At 38.7% G+C, this 21,466-nt stretch overlaps 1 protein-coding gene across 1 annotated transcript in view; it reads left to right on the top strand.

Moving 5' to 3' along the window:
• AKAP12 (A-kinase anchoring protein 12) overlaps positions 1 to 18,566 on the top strand; it is a 119,336-nt gene extending 100,770 nt beyond the window's left edge. The window contains exon 5 of the mRNA XM_020986768.2: positions 14,852 to 18,566. Within this exon, the coding sequence (XP_020842427.1) occupies positions 14,852 to 18,474 (3,623 nt within the window). The 3' untranslated portion in view covers positions 18,475 to 18,566. The remainder of the gene's footprint in view (positions 1 to 14,851) is intronic.
• The last annotated feature ends 2,900 nt before the right edge of the window (positions 18,567 to 21,466 follow it).

The raw sequence follows: 21,466 nt of genomic DNA, 5'->3' as shown, positions 1-21,466 counted from the left end.
GGCAGTTGGAGTTAAGTGACTTGCCCAGAGTCACACAGCTAGTAAGTGTTACCTGTCTGAGGCCGTATTTGAACTCAGGTCTTCCTGACTTCAGGGTTGGTGTTCTATCCACTGCACCACCTAGCCGCCCCTTTAAATCATTCTCATCCACAAGTAGTTGCGTTGGTTTTAAAGTTGAGATTGAAAGCCAAACTTGTAAATTGACACAGTTTTCTATTAAAACAGACTTTGTCTTTGTACTGGGGATTTTACAGCTATATAATCTATGGATATGTAATCTTCAGTCATAAAAAGTGGCAGTTTAAGGTCTTTACAATTTTTTTTAATACTGAAATAGAATTTGAATTTGAATTCAAACTTATGTAAAATCTGTAAGGAGGAGGGCTACGTGTGTGTAATGTGTTTCCTATATTGATCTGTAGTGTTAATTAAAATGTTGAAGTCCATGTCCATTAGTTGTGCATTTATCCAAGCTTTGGGGTGATATGAGATCACAGAATTTTAGAGCTCGAAGAGACCGTTAGAGATTGTCTAATCCAACCTTGTTTTACAGATGAGGAAATTAAGATCTAGAGACTTGTTCAAGTTTGCACATCCGTATCTCCTGAGACCCATTCCAGTGATTGTTTCACTGAATCATTCTGCCTCACAAGCTGAAGAAGCTATCTGTGGAGTCTACCTTATTTATCATTGATGATTTAGTGGTTAGTTTAAATGTATTTCTTCAAAATGTGTATGGAATTATTAGTTGAAATACTTTTTAACTAACCCTTAGTATTTATTAGGCAACTTTTTTTTTTAAAGAGGAATTTAATCTCCAGTGGAAATTTGAATTCACTGAGTTTGCTGGCAAGGTAAGGTACTGCATTGCATTGCAGACATTGAAATAGTTTGAAAAGCATGCTATATATCTTGCCATAGGGATTATTCTAACACTGTTAAGATGAAAGACACATGTATCAGGTGGCATCAATTGCTACTTTATTCTAGCTTTTGTCCTCTACATATATTGGTTCAGATCAGTGCCAAATGGATCTTTTCCTAAGGAAAATAGAGTTGTGATAGATAATATTTGGCATTAAGTACATAGTTTTTCTTTTGCTAGTATGGATTCAAAATATTTTCATAATGACAGATCACTCATATGTCTTTTATTTATAAAGAGCAACAAATAATTTCAGGGATGCCCTGCTCTCTAAAGTTAAAAAAAAAAGCAAAGAAAACCTCTTATAAATATTTGTGTGTGTGTATATATAAATAAAATGACATATATAATATACATTATATAAATATTGTATATTATATATATTATATGACATGTATTATAAATATTACATCTTATGCAATATACTTTATGTATTTGCTACAGCAATTTTTCTTGTGTTTATTCCCACCATACATTTTTCTTGCCTCGTTGCTGGTATTGTAGTTTTTATGGAGATTTCAATTCCTATGTTTGATTACATCTTTCTTTTCCCCCTTTGGCAAAAGGCCTCATCATTCCCTGACAGTACTATTTCTACCCTCTTCTGCCTCTGCCTGGTAGAGGGTTGGAAATGAACAGTAAATCAGCAAGTGTTTACTAAGTACCTACTGTGTGTTACTGCAAAGTTATGGAGACATTGTCATTTAAGGAGGATGATAGCATTCGCTACTGCTTAGATTGGACTCTATGAGTCTGAGAGAACTTCCAGGAAGAGGGGTATTAGTGTTTGGGATAGACACATAATGCCTTTGTTTGAATATGAATGTAAGAAGAAAAGACCAGTTGGAAAATGTGGAGCTATTGGAGACTGGGAAAAGAAAAAAGAGACAAGGGGCAGCTGGGTGGTGTAGTGGATAGAGCATCAGTCCTGGAGTCAGGAGGACCTGAGTTCTAATCTGGTCTCAGACCAGACACCTGACACTTACAGGGTCACATAGACCCTGGGCAAGTTACTATCTCCAATTGCCTTGCAAAAAAAAAAGACAATAGAGACAAACATTTAGTGGTGAAGGGGGAAAGATGTGGCTCAAATGGATATATAAAGAAAATTTACCATTTGGGTGCTGAGGAAATAATTTTACAATGATGATACTTATAAAAATTATACAATCAATTATAGGAAACCACTTTTAAGTTTTCATAACTACCTAGTACATTAATAGCTTACATTTCTATAGTGCTTCAAGTTTTGCAAAGCCCTTTACATATGTTACCTCATTTGATTTAGCAAATTGTGCTTAAGTGAGATCCTCACTTCGTTCTTTAATTTTTGCCAATTCTTACTGCTCATCCAAATTCATGAGTGAAACCAGTTCCAGAGCATCGTGCTTTTCTAACTCTGAAGCATGTCTTCATTGATTTGAAGATAGCAAAACCATAGGGGAGGCAGTTTAACTTTCAGATTTTGCTAATTAAAAAAAATGTTCTAGTCAGAAAAACCTTCAATTATCCTTTGGTGTTTTGACATTTAGGAACATTAGCTATGTAAAAACTAAATGGGAAAGAGGGATGATTTTCCTCTTTTCCATTTAGGAGAGGCAGGGAGAAACTCATCCAAAAAAACTATGGGAAAAGTAAACATTTTATGTGAGTTTTTCTTGATCTTCCCTCAAATTATGGTGTAAATTTTCATCTGTGTATAGTGGGGAAATCAGCCCCTTCTCTTCTTACCTTCTACAAGTAAGTTCTTTGAGGGTTAAGAACTTCACAGTTTTATCTTTTGTGTCCTCCTCAATACCTTGCAGATGATAGGAATTTTATAAATATTTGTTTGGTTTTAATTTGATTACAAATGTGTGCGGTATGATGAATTATAATGTTTTTGCTTCATGACTGTGAGCTTTTGGTATCTTCCAAAATTATCAGCAGTAATACTGCTGAATTTGTGGGAGATACCCAAGAGTGCCACCCTAGACCTAGATGTAGAAATGGTATTTTAGGGAGCCATTAAAAAGAGAGGTATAGAAAAAGATAGGGTCAGATACCAAGATGGCAAATATAAAAATGGAAAAGTTTGTGAAAACTGTAGCTATGGTGAAAAAGAGGTATATTTGGCCCTTACTTGTTTGAAATAATATACTTGAGGCAAAATTTTATACTTATTTGGGGGTGAGAAGGGAATTATAATTTCATATTAATTGATATGATATATATATATAATGAATATACTAATTTAATTTTCTCAAAAGCTGCCTCTCTGGCTCAGGAGTCAGAGCTCACAGTGCAGCTTGAATTGATTAATCAGAAACTTTGACAATGCTCACAGCCACTGGACCTCAGGTGAAGTGAATCAAAGATTGTAGTACCTGTTCCCATCATAGAACTCTGGTTCTGTCCCCTAGGGCAGGTGGTCACGACCCCCAAAGACTTGATTCCAGAATTGTTGTGTTGTGGGATTTGTGGGTTTCTCGTGGGAAACCACTAAATGATTGTTTGTAATCTACCTTCCCCACTTATGATTTAAGTATACAACCTGTGCTTTTACATTCCTCACTCTGAAATTGATTAATTAAACTACTTGATTACTACTCGGATCTTCTAGGCCTGCTTTACGCAGCTCTGAGCATTCTCGGGTTGGAGACAGGACCAGTAAAAGTCCTGTTAGCAGGGGATATACCTAGAACAGCCTCTAGTTTAGAAAAGATTAGAGATGGTAGTGAGTTGCCAACAGTTAAGGAAATCAAAGTGTTTGTGATCATGGAAGATCTGAGATGTGCTAGCTTTTAAAGGAGTACTGTCCTCTGATGACAGCTTTCTTCCAATGGAAGAAAAATGGGAGCTCTGTATAGTGAGCTGAGATTCATTCATTATTCATTCAACTCATTAAATATTTATTAAGCATTTACTACTGAGAAGGTCTGAGAATACAAATAAGAAAAATAAAGACAGTCCTTGAGGTGAGGAAGGAGACAATATAAAAGGAAACCAAGAAGAAGGAAACAGAAAAAGAGTGAAATGATTAGGGAAGCATAAAGGGATGGCCTTGCTGTAGTGAGGTCCCAGTTGAGCAGGATTTCATGATTTTCTCTAGCTCTATTTGGCAGCCTGCAAATAGGAGCAAAGATGGGAATAATCCAAGTCTGAGGCTTGGCAGGCTTGATGCTTAACAACAGGACAAGGGGACAAGGGACTAGAATATGTAAAGTATGCTGTTGATTTCATCTTGCTGGTGAATGGGCCAAGGTGGAGAAAGGCTACTCTCTGCTGAGTGTAGCTGATATAGGGATGATGGCCTGGCAAAGAACTGAAGGGATTGGAGGTCAGGGTTAGAGGTTGTAAAGCAAGCAGGGAAAGATAGAGTGATAAAAGATTATGCTTTGATAAAGGAATTTTAGAGTCCTGGAACATGGAAATAATTGCTTGTGAGTGATGTTAAGGGTATTAACCATCTCTGTATGTAGCTGAGGTGAAGTGCAGTAGGTCATGGGAACTCAGACACTTGGATATTAGTGTATTTGACCCCTAATATGAGGGCAAGAGTTGGAACGGAGGGAAAGCCATGAACTAAACACATTGAGGAAGAGCAGAGGGAGTGTCCTACCAGAATCTTGATTGGATGATAAATTTGAACTATACACACAAGGCAAAATATTATACTTGTTTCCACAATTTAGAGCCTGAGAATTGCCTGGGGTACTGTTTGTGGAATAGCTAGTATGTACCAGAACTGGCCTTGACCCTAGGTCTTTCTGACAAAGAGGCCAGCTCACTCCCATCATCCTTCTGGCTTTGTTTCTTCAGTCCTTAATTTCTTTCAATCCCAGAATCATAGAATTGGAGAGTTGGACCTAGTCCAACATAGAAATGAAATGAATCCTCACTCTAACATATCTGACAAGTGGTCAACCAATCTCTCTGCCTGTACAGCAAATCAACAAAGATAAATGCCTATTCTGTGCCATGCACAGTGCTAGGGGCTTCAAAGATTAGAAAGCAAAAATGAAAAGCAGTCCCTCCCTAAGGAGTTCATTCCATATTAACAGCCTCCAACCTGGCGTCTGTGAGCCTGGGATTTTTTTAAAATACTTTTTTTTTAATAACTCAACTTAATTTTATTCCTCTGTAACTATGTATTTTATGACTTTACAACCCCTGCTAAAGGGTTCAATCTCACATACACAAAGATTAAAAAACCCTGCTAAAGAGATATCTCTCTCTCTCTCTCTCTCTCTCTCTCTCTCAACTCAACCCTGACACAGGTTAAGAGCCCCTACTAACCACTGCAAGCACGCAAGACAAACTTGCACCCAGGCATCATTGCCCTGGGCATATAGGTATCTTTGTATCTAAGCCTCGTCTATGGGGAGCAGGGGGCCGACAAGAGGGAGGGGCGCGGAAGCAGAACTGAGTCTCCCGCCTAGCGGCTGAGCACATTGGGCAGAGCTTCCCATTTGATCCTCCTGAGCTCCCATAGTGTAGCAGTCCCGATAGAACCCGGCGGGCTTAACTGCACCATGCCCTGGTGCGCCAACTGCTGTGAGTAGGAAGGGGACTTAACTGCTTTCTTTCTCCGGAAGTGGGGAGGGCTTGGGGAAGCCTTGGAGTTCCCGTTTTGCCTGAAATGGTCCAGAGTGACCAGGAGATGGAGGATAGCGGAAGGCGTGGTGGGGGTGGGGAGGAAATTGGAGGGAAACCACAGTCGCGGTTGCAGCCAGGCCTTTCTTTACTGTGCCTTCTTGAAGAGGGAGCAGGTGGGGTCTGGGTTTGGGGTGTCCCCTGTGAACCCAAGAGGGCGCGGGGCCTTAAACTGTAGGGAGAGGAGGGGAGGGCCACCCGAGGCCTGGATGAGGCCTGCAGGCTCCGCCTAGAGCCATGTTCAGGGGCCCCCAAAGAAAGCGGCTGACCTGGCATCTCCTGGCCTGTGGAGTCGGACGAGGCCTTTCAGAATAACCCACTCATTTCACCGGGAGGGAAAGCCAGGGAGGCCCTGGGAGGTTCAAATGTGGTTAAAGGTCAAGGTCATCCAGGTGGGGGAGCCCCCGAGATGGGGTTCCATTTTTGATTTCCCCATCCAGAGTCTTGGCGTATAATTTGTTCTGCAAGAGGCCGTGAGGGATCTTCACCTTAAAAACACTTCAACGTGGATGTCTATGAGATTATCTTTTTCATTCTTCTGTGTATATTAGTATATTATTAGTATATTGGGGGAAATATCTATGAAATTATCTGTTTATTCTGTGTATATTAGTATGTTATTAGTATATTGGGGGAAATATCTATGAAATTATCTGTTTATTCTGTGTATATTAGTATGTTATTAGTATATTGGGGGAAATATCTATGAAATTATCTGTTTATTCTTCTGTGTATATGAGCATATTATTAGTATGTTGGGGGAAATGAGACCTGAATTGAAGGGACTTACTTTCAGCCTTTCATACATTGATAATAGGCCTTGCTAGATGATATGCCACAAAACGGGGAGGCAATGGGGATGGTTACCACCTTTTTGAGGTTAACAAAATGGAGCTTTTCTTTTGATGGTCAGTGGGTTTTGAAACAGAGAGTTGGGAAGGAAGGAAGGAAACAAGTATTAAGTACCTCCTGTGTGCCAAACACTGTGCCAAGTGCTTTACAACAACAATAATTATTAACAACTAACATTTATGTGGCACTTACAGTGTCAGGTACCATGCTAAGTGCTTTGCAATTATTATCCCATTTGATCCTCCCACAGCAACCTATCAGTAATAATAATAGCTAATATTTATGTAGAGCCTACTGTGTGCCAGGTACTATGCTAAGCACTTTTTAATTATTATCTCATGTGATCCTCACAACAACTCTGGCAAGTAGGTGCTGTTATCGCCATTTTATAGGGTTAAGTGACTTGCCCAGGGTAACAAGGTAGTAAGTATCTGAGGTCAGATTTAAACTCCAGGCCCAGAACTATAGCTACCTCGCTGCCTCTGGTTGAGTGTCATAGTAGATTCAGAGATGGGATTTGAACCTAGGTCTTCTGACTTTAGGGTTCTCCATGCTGTTTTCCCACCTATGTGCAAGTACATGCTTGGAGAGGTGGAAGGTAGAGACCATTCCCTTCTAGGCAGGCAATATGAAAAGTTAAATCAGAAGGCATGTGATCCCAGGAAGAGAGGGCTGGGTTTGGGGTCAGAAGATCTCTTATTAAACACCAGTTTGACCTTGGGATAGTCACTTAACTTGGCCTCATCTGTAAAAAGGGAGGAGGTTAAACTAGAGGGCTTCTCATGTTCCTTCCACTTGATCCTATGGTGTCATAATGTCAGATGTTCATTTTAACATTTACCTACTACTCTGTGAAAGATAATTAGTGCTTTGGATGAGGACTAAGAGAGATCACCTTGGACTCTAACATTGCACCTTGTGTTTGAATATGAAGGAGGAAAAAAAGGATCTGGACAAGAATTAGGGGAAGCATTTCTAAAGTGGAAAGAAGGGGGGCAGCTGTGAGGTGCAGTGATAGAGCATCTCCTGGAGTCACGAAGACTTGGGTTCAAATGTGGCCTTAGATGCTTGACACTTACTAGCTGTGTGACTCTGGGTAAGTCACTTTACCTCAATTGTCTCACAAAAAAAAAGTGAAAAGAAAGTGGGTGAAGAGAAGAGGTTTTGGGGAAAGCAAGGAGGATGCTTTGGTGGGGGATTGTCATGAGACAACTTTGATAGAGCAAGGTAGGAAAGTAATGCAAAAGTAAGGCTTTGGGGCCAAAATATAGAGGAGTCTTAGGATTTTACCTCTAAGTAGTAGAGACTCTTCAAAAGTTTTTGAATATTGGAATAATATGAGGAAAAGTGTTTTTAGTATATTTAAAATGGCAGCAATGTATGAAATGGCTTAGAGAAGGGAGAGAGCTTAATAGTGTAATCAGGAAGCTGCAAATATTAGGTGTAACAGCTAACATTTATATAGCACATATTATGTGCCATCATCTCATTTAATACAGCAACCATGTGAGGTAAGTAGTATTGTTATCCCCATTTTACAGATGAGGAAACTGAGGCAAATGGAGGTTATGTGACTTGCTCAGGGTCACATAGCTAGTAAGTGTCTGAGGTTGGATCTGAACTCTGGTCTTTCTAACTCTAGGCTCAGCACTCTACTGTGCAAACTAGCTGAACAACAAATTTTTTTGTGCTTCTAACACATGTAGTAGAAACTCTTATTAGTGCAAATAACATGCAACTTTCCTTTTGTTTTTCCCTCAAGTCACCAACATTTAATTTCAATTGCTTTTCAGCTACCCAGGCTTATTTACTAAAAAACAGCTCATCCATGTCTGATCAAAAAGCATACCTAAATTTCCAAACTAACCAGTAAAATAAAATAAAAGATCTGGGAGCTTTGGTAATATAGTATATTCATGAAGTAATGAAAAGAGTTAACATGCCCTTGGTTCAGGTCCTGGTTCTGCCGTCAGCACACTGTGCAGCAATAAGTCACAATCATTTTAAATGAGTTTCCTTATTTGTTGCATTGGGTGGAAATGCCACCTGCCCTACAAGGTTATTGAGAACCAAGTAAGACAATGTGTGTGTATATTGCCTTATAATTATAAAGCATTATGTAATTAGCATTACTTAATTCTATGACTAAATAGTAGATCTGCACTTGTTGTATTTTATATCTAGCTCCCAGTCTGGTAATGTGATTTCTAATAATGTATAAAGTGTATGATAACTAAGAATTATAAAGTACTGCAAAAATCAGGAAAATTTTGCCCTGATTAATTTATCACAATACTAAATCATGGTTATTTAGTGCTTTTAAGGTTTGCAAAGAATTTTTATCAATTCAGCCCTGTTGGGTAAGTGGTATTTGTAAAATATCCTTATTTTACAGATGAAAAAAATAGGCTTGGGGGTTGTCAGTCTAGCTAAGCGTGGATAATTTCACCATTACAAGTTTGGCTACCAGATGATCTTTTTTTTTGGTGTCTGGGTGGGGATGGTCCAGGCCTGTATATTAGAGAATTTGATGCAAAGATTTTCCCTGGGTCTTGTCTCTTTAAAAAAAAAACAAACACACACACACACACACACACACGTATGTCTAATTCACTTTGAGCCCTTCATTTCTCTATCAAAAGGTGGATATCATGTTTCATTTTTAGACCTCTGGAATCTTTGCACATGCTAATGATATGAGATCATTTCCCCTAATCTTTTTTTCTCTTCTCTTTTCCTCCCCCCTTACACCGCTGTGTCTTCTCCTCTCCATTCTTCTCTTGCAATAATTAGGAAACAACAGAATCATTCCCAGGCCTTGTCAAATTAGGCTCCCTCTGTGACCCCAGATGATGGGGTTCAGAGGGGACACATGTATCATCTTATATTTGAATATAAGAAGTTTATTCTTGTTTAGCCTCTGATGATTGATTCTTCTTTCATGTTTACCTTCATGTGTTTCTTTTAACTCCTGTATTTGAACTTAAAATTTTTATGCAGCTCTTGTTGTTTTCATCAGGAATGATTAGAGGTCCTCTTTTATTAATGATCTTTTTCACCTTATAGGATTATACTTAGTTTTACTGGGTAAATTCTTCTTGGCTTCAAGCCTCAATCCTTTGGCTTCCGAAATGTCATGTTCCATGTCTCTTCACTTCTTAACTTAGTTATGTTGATTTTGTTTTGCAAAATAATTTCAATTAAAATGTTTTTATTATTGCCTCCAAACTTCACCCCAGCATAGCTATGGAAAGGTAACTGATCTGTTTTGTTTTCTAATTTTTTATAGTATAGCTTCTAATATTCAAGTTTATATATATATGTGTGTGTGTGTGTGTGTGTGTGTGTGTGTGTGTGTGTGTGTGTGTGTTTTGAGCTTAGTGTGGTGTGTGGTTTAAGATTATGACCACAATGTAATCTATGCCAAATTTTTCCCAGTAATTTTTGTCAGACAGGGAGTTATAAACAATTTTTGTCCATGAGCTTATAGAATACTGGTTTATTGAGTTTAATAACCGCTTCTATAGTCTTCCTATTTAGAGTATTCCACTAATTTTTCCTGTTTTTTAAACCAGTACCAAATAATTTTTTTAAATTAACAAATGCACATATTGATGGTGTCTCAAAATGTAAGTTCCATTCTGTACCTACACTCATCACAGCCAGGAGGTGGGAAAAATGTATTATTTTCAGTCTTCTGGAATCATGACAGCTATTAGTTAATACATTGGAGTTCTTACATTATTCAGTGTTTTTTTCTTAGCATCATTGTATGAATTGTTCCCCTGGTACTTGTTCACTTCAGCCTACATCAGTTCATATACTTCTTTCTGGGATTCTCTGAATCTTCTCTTTTCTTCATTTTCTTTCTTTTTAAAATATTTTAACTATGCTTTTTATTTAAAAAAAAACCTTAAAGTTGAAAGTTGTGCATTAAAATTATTCATTGTAGATACTCTCAATGTTGGCTTTTAAATAAGAACATTATCACCTCTCACCTGCAGTAGTGGCCAGATGAAACCCCTCTCCTTCCAGTCTTCTTCCCATGGTTTCTCCCTTCAGTCTATACTGTGTGCCACTGTCAGATTAAATCTTTTCTTTTTTTAAAAAATTTATTTATTTTCAGTTTTCAACATTCACTTCCACAAAATTTTGAGTTCAAAATTTTCACTCCATCTCCCCTCCCCCCAACCCAAGATGGCATGCATTCTGAATACCCCTTCCCCTAGTCTGCCCTCCCTTCTGTCTGTGTCCCCCTCCATCCTTTCTTCCCTTTATTTTCCTGTAGGTCAGGATAGATTTCTGTACCCCATTTCCTATATTTCTTATTTCCAGTTGCATGTGAAAAGTTTTTTTTTTTTTAACATGTGTATTTAAAACTTTGGGTTCCAAATTTTCTCCCTTCCTCCCTTCCCACCCACCCTCATTGAAAAGGCAGGCAACTCAATATGGGTTATACATGTGCGGTTATGCAAAACACTTCCATAGTAGTCATGTTGTGAAAAAATAACTATTTCCCTTAATCCTATTCCGCCCCCCATTTATTCTGTTCTTTCTTTTGACTCTCTCCCTCAGAAGTGTTTGCTTGTGATTATTCCCTCCCCCAATCTGCTCTCCCCACTATCATCCCCCTTCTCTCTTGTCCCCTTCCCCCCCTATTTTCCTGTAGGGTAAGACAGATTTCCATACCCAATTGAATGTGTATGTTATTCCCTCCTTAAGCCAAATCCTATGAGAATAAGATTCACTCATTCCCTCTCACCTTCCCCTTCCCCTCCACTGTAAGAGCTTTTTCTTTTCTGTTTTTTTGTGAGGTAATTTACCACGTTCTATCTCTCCCTTTTTCCTTCTCCCAGTATAATCCTCTCTCACCCTTAATTTTATTCTCCAGATATGACCCCTTAATCTTCAACTCACCCTGTGCCTCTATCTATCTATCTATCTTATACATACATATAATTTTTCCCTCCAACTACCCTAATACTGACAAAGGTCTCATGAGTTAAATATCATCTTTCCATGCAGGAATGTAAACAGTTCAACCTTAATAAGTCTCTTATGATTTCTCTTTCCTGTTTACCTCTTCATGTTCCACTTGAGTCTGTATTTGAAAGTCAAATTTTCTATTCAGCTCTGGTCTTTTCATCAAGAATGCTTGAAAGTCCTCTATTTCACTGAATGACCATTTTTTCCCCTGAAGGATTATACTCAGTTTTGCTGGGTAGGTGATTCTTGGTTGTAATCCTATCTCCTTTGCCCTCCAGAATATTATATTCCATGCCCTGCGTCCTTTAATGTAGAAGCTGCTAAATCTTGTGTTATCCTGATTGTGTTTCCAAATACTTGAATTGTTTCTTTCTGGCAGCTTGTAATATTTTCTCCTTGACCTGGGAACTCTGGAATTTGGCTACAATATTCCTAGGAGTTTTCCTTTGGGGATCTCTTTCAGGAGGAGATCTGTGGATTCTTTCAATTTCTATTTTGCCCTCTGGTTCTAAATATCAGGGCAGTTTTCCTTGATAATTTCTTGAAAGATGATGTCTAGGCTCTTTTTTTGATCATGGCTTTCAGATAGTCCAATAATTTTTAAATTCTCTCTCCTGGATCTATTTTCCAGGTCAGTTGTTTTTCCAATGAGATATTTCACATTGTTTTCTAATTTTTCATTCTTTTGGATTTGTTTTACAGTGTCTTGATTTCTCATAAAGTCACTAGCTTCCAATTGCTCTATTCTAATTTTTAAGGAAGTATTTTCTTCAGTAAGCTTTTGGACTTCCTTTTCCATTTGGCCAATTTTGCTTTTTAGGGCATTCTCTCCTCATTGGGTTTTTGGACCTCTTTTGCCATTTGGGTTAGGCTATTTTTTAAGGTGTTATTTTCTTCAGTATTTTTTTGGGTCTCCTTTAGCAAGCTGTTGACTTGTTTTTCATGATTTTCTTGCATCACTCTCATTTCTCTTCCCAGTTTTTCCTCTACTTCTCTTACTTGCTTCTCAAAATCCCTTTTGAGCTCTTCCAAGGCCTGGGACTGATTCATATTTTTCTTGGAGGCTTTGGATGTAGGAGCTTTGACTTTGTTGTCTTCTTCTGGTTGTGTATTTTGATCTTCTTTGTCACCAAAGTAAGATAATATAGTCTGACTCTTTTTGTGCTGCTTGCTCATGATCCTAGCCAATTACTTGAGTTTTAAACTCTTTGTTAAGGTAAGAGTCTGCTTCCAATGTGGAGAATGTACTGTCCCAAGCTTCAGGGGTTTGTACAGCTGTTTTCAGAGATACTTGTAGGGACCTGTAATTTTTCAGTTCTTCCAAGGTGGTATGATAAGGAGCAAGGTGTTTACTCCTTTCCTGGCCTGTGCTCTTGTCTGTGAGTGACAACAAGCACTCTTTTCTGTCTTGGAACTATGAGGATTTCCTCTTCACAGCCACTACAAGCTCCACCACGCCAGCATTCCTCCTCACTCCAGGACCACCACCCAGAACTGTGACCTAGATCCAGGCATGGGCAAAGCAAGAGAATCCTGCACCAGCAAAGAGATCCCTGCAATCCCCTTCTGATCAACCACTTGATTCCCCCTCAGTCTGTGGGCTGCCGCCCTGGGGCCTAGCTCAGGAGCTGGAGTTGAGACCACCTCGCTTCTCTCTGTCACTGCAGACACAGACTTTTCCTACTGACCTTCTAAGTTGTCTTTGGTGTTTGTGGGTTGAGAAGTCTGGAAACCGCCACAACTGCCCATGATTCAGTCTTCTGAGGCCTGCTGCAGGTTCGCTGTGGGCTGCACACCCAGGCCGAGCTGCGCTCCTCTCTCCACCGGGCGTGATATACCTTTCTGATCAACCATCCAGGCTGTCTTTGGCTGGAAATTTGTTTCACTCTGTCTTTTTGTGGATTCTGCTACTTCAGAATTCGTTTAGAGCCTTTTTTTAACAGGTATTTGAAGGGGTTTGGGGGAGAGCAAGTCACTGCTTTGTATTTCTGTTTTCCTGACACTATTCTTAAAGGACCTTGTCATTTTTTTTCTGTTCATCGTTGTTTTCCTGGATTCTCTTCCATTTCATTTAATGTTCTGAGTTAGTTGATGAGATCTCTCAAGCCATTATCAATCTCTCCTCTATTAAATCTATGATGATGGAGAATATATAAAGAAATACAAAGACATTTTGACAACTTTTCCCTAATACAATATGTTTTCAGAACTGCTGGTAGGTAGTGAATTCCATTTCATCTTAATTTCACTTTCTTATTCTTGTCTTTTTTTCTGCGATCTGGTAAAGGTGGAAAGAATCGGTGACATAGCCATGAAGGAAATACAAAAGCCTAGTTAATCAGCACTTGAATCTAAAGTGTTGATGGCACATGACCACTAAAAAAAAAAAAAGAAAAAATAATTTCAGCTGTTTAGAACTAGTGAGTAGGGAGTAGCATGAGTATCAGGCCTGAATTTGAATCCAGGATCTTTTACTAAAAAGCTTTGTGTTCTTTTGTAAATCTCAATGTCTCAGGGAATTAGTTTCCTAAATTTGAGGAAATAGGACTAGTGCTAACATCTTCTTAGCTCAAATGTTAGTTCTATAAAATAAACCTGTCTATATCACCTGAAACTTTGCAGAAATCAATTTGTAAATAATATTTCAAAGGGAAGAAAGATATTGAAAAGTAAACTTACTTAGTAGTCTTTTTGTTTTAAGAGTTTCAGGATCACTGTGTTGAGGATCACTTTGGTTAATTTGTAAATTTGAGAATCTGTATTTAGTGCTATAATCAGAATTTTCATAGATGTTTTTTGTGACTTTCCATTTAGGTTGGCACATATATTGAGTTTGCAGAAGACATGTAGACCCTGAATTCAGAATGACTATGGTGATAGTGATTAATACCTTGTAATTAATGGTTAATTATGATTAATACCATGGAGAAGTGATTAAAAGGAAACAAAGTAAATGAATTGTGTCATTATTTTAGTTTGTATGTTTTAAAAATTTATAATGTTTACTTTGTTCCTATTCTTCCCACCCTCCTTACTCCTCTGCTTCCAGAGCTGCCAGGCTGATGCTGAAAAGGGCAGATCCACAGTGAGGAATATCAACATTTTACAAGTTTAAAATATAGTTTTGGTTGGGGAAAACATATCTATTTCCATTCCTTCTGCTGAAGGTCAGAAATGACTCACCTAGATTCCTTCATTTGATGAACAGATTACATTGTGCTTTGAACTTCTAGATTCCCAAAGGCGTTGGAGAATCTGTCAAGTTGCTTGGAAAGTTGAGTTAGAGTACTAGCTTAGAAATGACCTTGGAATGATCCATGTGTAGAGTTTACTAAAATATACTACAGTGTGACTTAATTGTCAGTTACGATTGTTTTGCATCTTAAATGAACAGGTTATCTATTGAATCATCATTTTAACTATTTTCTTTTCTTTTCTTTTCTTTTCCAACAGTTGGACAGAGAGACTCTGAAAACATGATTGAAAAAGATGATGTGGATAATACTCTGGTAGCTACGTCAGCATCTAGTGTGCAGGATGTTCAGGAGACTGTGCATGAAATAATTGAGCAAATGCCTTTGTCAGAAGATAATATAGAACAGTTGGAGCAACCTACAGAATCACAATCTAATGATGTTGGATTTAAAAAGGTGTTTAAGTTTGTTGGCTTTAAATTTACTGTGAAAAAGGATAAGAATGATAAGTCTGACCCTGTTGAATTACTCACAGTCAAAAAAGATGAAGATGATGGTGTAGAAACAAATGGAGCTGATGAGCATCAAGATTCTGGTTTAGAAAATGAAGCTTTACCTAAAGAGACCGAATCGACCCAGTTAGTTGGGACAGATGAAGAAAATCAGAGAGACAGTGCCGATCCTGAGGAAGGCAAGGATTCTGAGGAAGAGAAACCAGAGAAAGTAGGCAACAAATCTTCTGAATCTGAAAGTATGTCATCATTCAAAAAGTTTTTCAGTCTCGGTTGGGCTGGCTGGAGAAAAAAGACCAGTTTTAGGAAATCTAAAGAGGATGAGCCAGAGATTTCTGAGAAGAAAAAGGAGCAAGAGGTGGGGAAAGGAGATGTAGTTGAAATTTATGAAGGGAAGAAAGAGGATACTACTGAACAGTCAACTGTTTCTGAACATCTACCCCCTCAGGAGGCCATTGAAAGCATAAAAGATTCCAGTGTGTCTGAGAATGAAAAAGTACATAGTTCTCCTGAAGATCAAGTTCAAGAAGCACAAATATCTTCTGAAGAGAAAGCTGCTCCTTTAGCCACAGAGGTGTTTGATGAAAAAGTAGAGACGGTAGCAGAAGTTCATGTAAGTACTGTGGAAGAGCAAGAGCAAACAGAAGATCAGAGTGCTGAGGCAGAACAGGTTGGTGGGTCTTTGTTCCTTGCAGCAGCTGCAACGAATGCAGATTTGCAGAAAGCTGAAGTGACAAAGAAGGTGGTCAAGACCAAAGAACTGGTGGGTGCCTCTGGAGATGACTGCGTTAAACTAGTTGAATTAAGTCCTGTAGAATCAGCTTTGTGTCAGCCACCTGAGGGCATCACAAATGAGGTAGAAATACTGTCCTCACAAGAAAGAAGTAGATTGCAAGGAAGCCCATTAAAGAAACTTTTTACTGGTACTGGCTTAAAAAAACTGTCTGGAAAGAAACATAAGGGGAAACGAGGAGATGATGAAATAAAGCCAGAGGAATCAGGGGAGCTTACACAAGTGTCAGTAGATTCTCCAGAAACTCCAGAGGAACAAAAGGGTGAAAGTTCTGCTTCATCCCCTGAAGAATTGGCTGAGGCTATCTCTGTAGAGAAGGGTATCACAGAAGCACCACAAGAGGTTGAGATTGAAGAAGAAGGTACTACTTCAGATGGAGAGAGAAAGAGAGAAGGTGTTACTCCATGGGCATCTTTTAAAAAGATGGTGACACCCAAGAAACGTGTTAGAAGGCTTTCTGAAAGTGACAAAGAAGATGAAGTTGAGAAAGTAAAGAGTGCTACTCTATCTTCAACTGAAAGTGCAGTCTCTGATAATCAGGAAGAGATGAAAGGACATGGGGATGATCAGAAGACAGAAGAACCAAAGCGTAAAGTTGACACTTCAGTATCCTGGGAAGCCTTAATTTGTGTAGGATCTTCCAAGAAAAGAGCAAGGAAGTCATCATCTTCTGATGAAGAAGGAGGGTCTAAAGTTGTTAGTGGAGATTCCCAGAAAACAGAAGATGTAGGAAAAAAAGAGTCTGGGACAGAAATAACACATATGCATTCCCATGAAGGTGATCAAGGGCAGATAAATTCTTCCCCTGAACTAGCTGGAAGCCCACTTGAAGGCGAGGGCATTTCCACATGGGTGTCATTTAAAAGATTAGTTACTCCAAGGAAAAAGTCAAAATCAAAAATGGAAGAGAGAAATGAGGAATCTGTAACTGTTTCTGGCATAGAACATTCTGCTTCAGATGTAGAACCTGCGAAAGAAGAATCTTGGGTTTCAATCAAGAAACTCATTCCTGGTCGAAGAAAGAAAAGGGTAGATGGGAAACAAGAACAAGTTCCTGTTGAAGAAGACCAGATGGGAGTTAATGAAGATGATTCTGATATCCCAGCTGTTGTTCCTTTATCTGAGTATGATGCAGCAGAACAAGAGAAACTTGAAGCCCAACAAGCAAAAAACACTGAAGCAGCAAAAACAAGTCTGCAGGAGGTGAAATCTGGACAAGTAGAAGGTCCAGGAACAGAGGAGACCATTGAGGGACTGGTTCATGCAGTTAGTGTGACTGTTGTAGAGGGGGAGAGAGCAGTTACAAATATTGAAGAAAGGTCACCATCTTGGATTTCTGCTAAAATTACAGAACCTGTTGAAGAAGAAGCAGATCAACTGGAACAGCAGGCTGAGGAGATGTTTGAAAAAGAAGTCTTTGTTGAAGTACCTGGTACTAAAACCTTGCCAGATGTAAAAGACACTAGCAGTGACACGATTGTTAGTGAGCTAGAGTTAACTTCTGAAGCAGTGACAGCACCAGAAGAGGCAGCAGAAATAACAGAAGCCTCCTGTGCAGAAGAGACTGCTGAAATGATTTCTGCAGTTTCACAGTTGACTGACTCTCCTGATACTACAGAAGAAGCTACGCCTGTGCAGGAGGTAGAAGATGACACACCAGATTTAGAAGCTCTTAAGCAACGAACTCAGGAAATAATCCAGGCAGTTATAGAAAAAGTTAAGCAATCAGAAGAATCTGAGATTACAGAAACGGTTGTTTCAGGAGGCACGCTTTTAACAATTCAGAATCTTGAAGCTAAAATACCAGAGAAAGTGAATGTGAAAAAAGCTGAACAAAGTGGTGATCACCAAGAGATCAACTTAGAAATTGGAGAAGCAGCTGTGTTAGATAACAGTAAAATGATGCATGCTGAGATGCAGGAACAGGTACAAGCAGCAAAATCTGAAGGTATAATGATTAATGGTGGGCAGCAAGAAATAATTGAACAAACACCTTCAGAAACCTTTGATATTAGGGAAGTTGAAAGGAATATAGAGGTGAAGGAATGTAAATCATATAGTAGTTTCACAACTTACCAAGCTGAGACTACAGGTATTGAAACATCACAAATTCCAATGGAACAGGTAACGCCAGTTGAAATAAATACAGATGAAGTTACTCTTGTGGTACATTTTGAAGATCAAAGTATAAAACAGCAAGAAGGCAGAGATGTTCGTGACTCTGTACCTGCATTAGGATCTGAAATTGTAGAAACAACAGTGGTCACTGTATCAAGTGATAAGCCTCCAGAAAGTCCTGGTTTCCAGTCTTCACAGGGAAACAAAGAACAATCTAAAGTGAAAGAAGTTCCAGTACCTACTGAGGAACAGATATTTGTGCAAATGGTAGAGAACTTTTCAGGGACTGAAGTGGTTCAAGATTCAGGACCTTTTGTTGATCAGGAAATGAAAGATACGATGACTGCAAAAGAACAGGTCTCTTTAGACACAGAAGTGATGGAGTTACTTGATCAGACAAAGATAGACCAAGTTGAACTGAAAGATGAAAAATCTACTGAAAGAGACAAATTGGAATGAAAACAATTCTGAAAAGGTTGAACTTCAGATCAGTTCTTGCCCAGCATCAGTGGAGGAAGAGGTCTCGGGTTCAGGAAGAGATAGCGTCCTCTGAAGTTCTCAAAGTTCAGAGGTCTGAGGCTCAAGAAGCATCTTTGCCATTAACAGCAGCAGCAATAGTAGAGAAGGCTGTAGCAGAAGCTGTAAAGCTTTCAGAAACATCAGCTGAAACTCTGGATTCTGTAAATGTTCAATTAGTAACTGAAAAAATACCCTCTGAAAGTATGCAAGACTCTGCTACAGACCAAGCAGTACTCATGGAAAAGCATTCTCTCACAGAGTCTGTACTTCAAAAAAAAGCAAAAACAGTGGTGGTGTCTGCTATTACAGAGACTATCAAAAGCTCTGGCTTCCTGAAAAGACCAGAGGAAGAGTCCCAGAAACTGTCAGATGCAGCCAGTGTTGAAGTTGTTTCTCAGGAAGTCAAACCAACTCTAACCCAAGTAGAACTTGGAAAGGATGAAGATGATATTTTGACCATCAAAACCCAGAGTACCAAAATTGTGCAAAATGTTATTCAGACTGCTGTTGATCAGTTTGTTAGTGCCAAAGATCTAGACACTCAGACTTCTGGACTTAATGCAGAGGAGCAGGCTCAGATAAGAAAATCTGAAGAGGAGGATATTATACATGTGTCTGAAAGAAATGAAAGTGAAGTTAAATCTGTTCCAACTGAAAACTTAGGGCCAGCAACTGTTGAGCAAATTCCAGATGCGCCAGTAATTTCTGGTATTTACAAAGAAGTCTCTGTTTCTGAAGGTTCTGAAAAGATAGTGGCCATTGAGGTACAGATACCTGATTTAAAGTCAGGTGAGCAGCAGCATGAAGAAACAGTACCACAGCTAGAAGGGAAAAAAGAAGCCATTGAAACAAAGACTGAGCCAGAAATTGACAGTGCGACATCAGGAGAAGTACCTAAAGGAGAAACTGAAGATGACATTGCAAGTGACCACTCAGATGATCCAAAATTAGTACCAGGGGAAAGTAATGACCTATGCAAAGAGTCCATAGATTCAAATGGACCAAAACTAAAGGAAACTGTCCAGGGTCTGGAATACCAAGAAAGACTAGCACTAAAGGGAGAAAAAGAAATTTATAACCAGTCAGTAGAAGATACCAAAACACAGACACAAGAGGAGGTACATAAACATGATGAGCCTTGTGAGTCTCCACCAAAGTCGGCACTTAAGGATTCCTGAGGCATAATGTAAGTACAGTGCCTTTTTTCTTGTAAAATAACATTCCATGTTTGTTATACATGTAAAATTTTATGTATATTCTAATTTGTTCACAATAGTCATATGACTGTTTACAACCTTGAGGAAGAGGGAGCTCAAAAAGTTCAAGTGACAGTCTTGATCCCCTACTCTAGGACATACATAGCCATGCTTCTACCAGAGTCTAATCCCATCTGAAACATTCTTTTAAAAATCCCAGCTTGTGTTATTTTTTACTGAGGATAAAGAGCAACAGTAATCTTTGCTGTGTGGTCCCAGTAATGACAATGAATGAATGAATCTTTGACATTGTTATTTACAACACTAAATTTGGCCTATTTAAATATGCAATCAAAGGCCTCGAGGCATTGTAAGAAATGAATTAGGTAATGGACATGTCGTGCCTCAGGTTTTCTCCCTAAGCCATTCAGTCTGGTTCTGAGAAGTAAAATTAATTTTTGAATGAGCTGTGAAAAGAAATTATCTGACTTGGTTTTGTTGGTTGCTATAAAGCAAATTTCTGTCATCCTAAAATAGCATATGAATGACAATAAGCTGACATTTCTGCTTCATTTTTAATGGTTTATTGATGCCGTTGTGTTTTGTATTAAAAATGGCCTTCCTGCCATTGAACCCACCCCTGTGAGAAAAGCAAAAAAACTAACACTTAACAAAAATGACAAAGAAAACAACATTTTCTAATGGTATGTGCTTCTTGTAGTTTCCCACTTTGTTTCTGAGGGGGGAATTGTAGTCTGTTCTCTGGAACCAAGGATGGCTACTGCAATTAATATGTCAGGCTACCTTGTAGTGTTTTTAAGTTGTTTGGAACATTGTATTCCTGGTTCTGCTTATTCCCATCTATCAGGGTTTATGTCTCAATTTTCTGCATTTTTCATTGGTCATTTATTATGACAGAATTATGTATATCATTATTTGTTCATTTTCCATTCTTCCGGCACTTACTTTGCTTACTGTGTTTTGTTTTTTTTTTGCCCTCCACAGGTATGGTTTTTGTGAATAGGTTTATATTCATGTTGCTCAGTGAGAAGTTGGGTGGCAGCACAGTGGGGAGAGAGAGTTGGTCTAGACTCCTGACGGCCCATGTGGGGTTATGACTCACAGTTTAAGTAGTGCTGAAGGGGTTGTGAGTGAAAGTTTACTAAGCCCTGGACTATAGAGTGAGGAACCACCTAAGTTTCAATCCTGCTTCTGTCCCATGCTGACATGGTGATTCTGGGAAGGCTCCTTAACCTTTCAGAGCTTCAAGCAACTCTTAAGAGTATGAGGGGCAGAGAAAAGAGCCTATCTGCATTGGTAGAAATTCTTCTTTGGGAGCTCCCTTCATTGATGATAAACATGTTTTTTTTTTATTGTTTGGTATATCGTTCACAAAGTATTAAAACTTATAACTCTGTAAAGTGCATGCCTCAGATATTGTTACTCCCATTTTACTGATGAGCAAAATGATGCTGAGAAGGGTAGAGTGAGTTGACATGGTCACACAGATGTATTAGGTGCAGATTTGAGCCCAAGTCCCATAGAATCTACAAATTTCAGAATTGAAGGGGGCCTTAAAAGTCATCTCTTCCAGCCTATAACTGAATCCTATAGCTCACTCAATTAGCCTTGTCTTAAAGATCTGTCTGTATAAACCTATTACTTCCTGAACCAGCACTCTCCCATTTTTGGTTGGTTCTAATTGTTTTTCTTTACTCAAGCCTAAATTTTTCTCT

Source organism: Phascolarctos cinereus, unplaced genomic scaffold (genome assembly GCF_003287225.1).
Source record: "Phascolarctos cinereus isolate Bilbo 61053 unplaced genomic scaffold, phaCin_HiC Scaffold_5;HRSCAF=322, whole genome shotgun sequence".
Lineage (NCBI taxonomy): Eukaryota > Metazoa > Chordata > Mammalia > Diprotodontia > Phascolarctidae > Phascolarctos > Phascolarctos cinereus.
The sequence above is the reverse complement of the archived record's forward strand: the minus strand, read 5'-3'. Positions and strand labels throughout refer to the sequence as shown.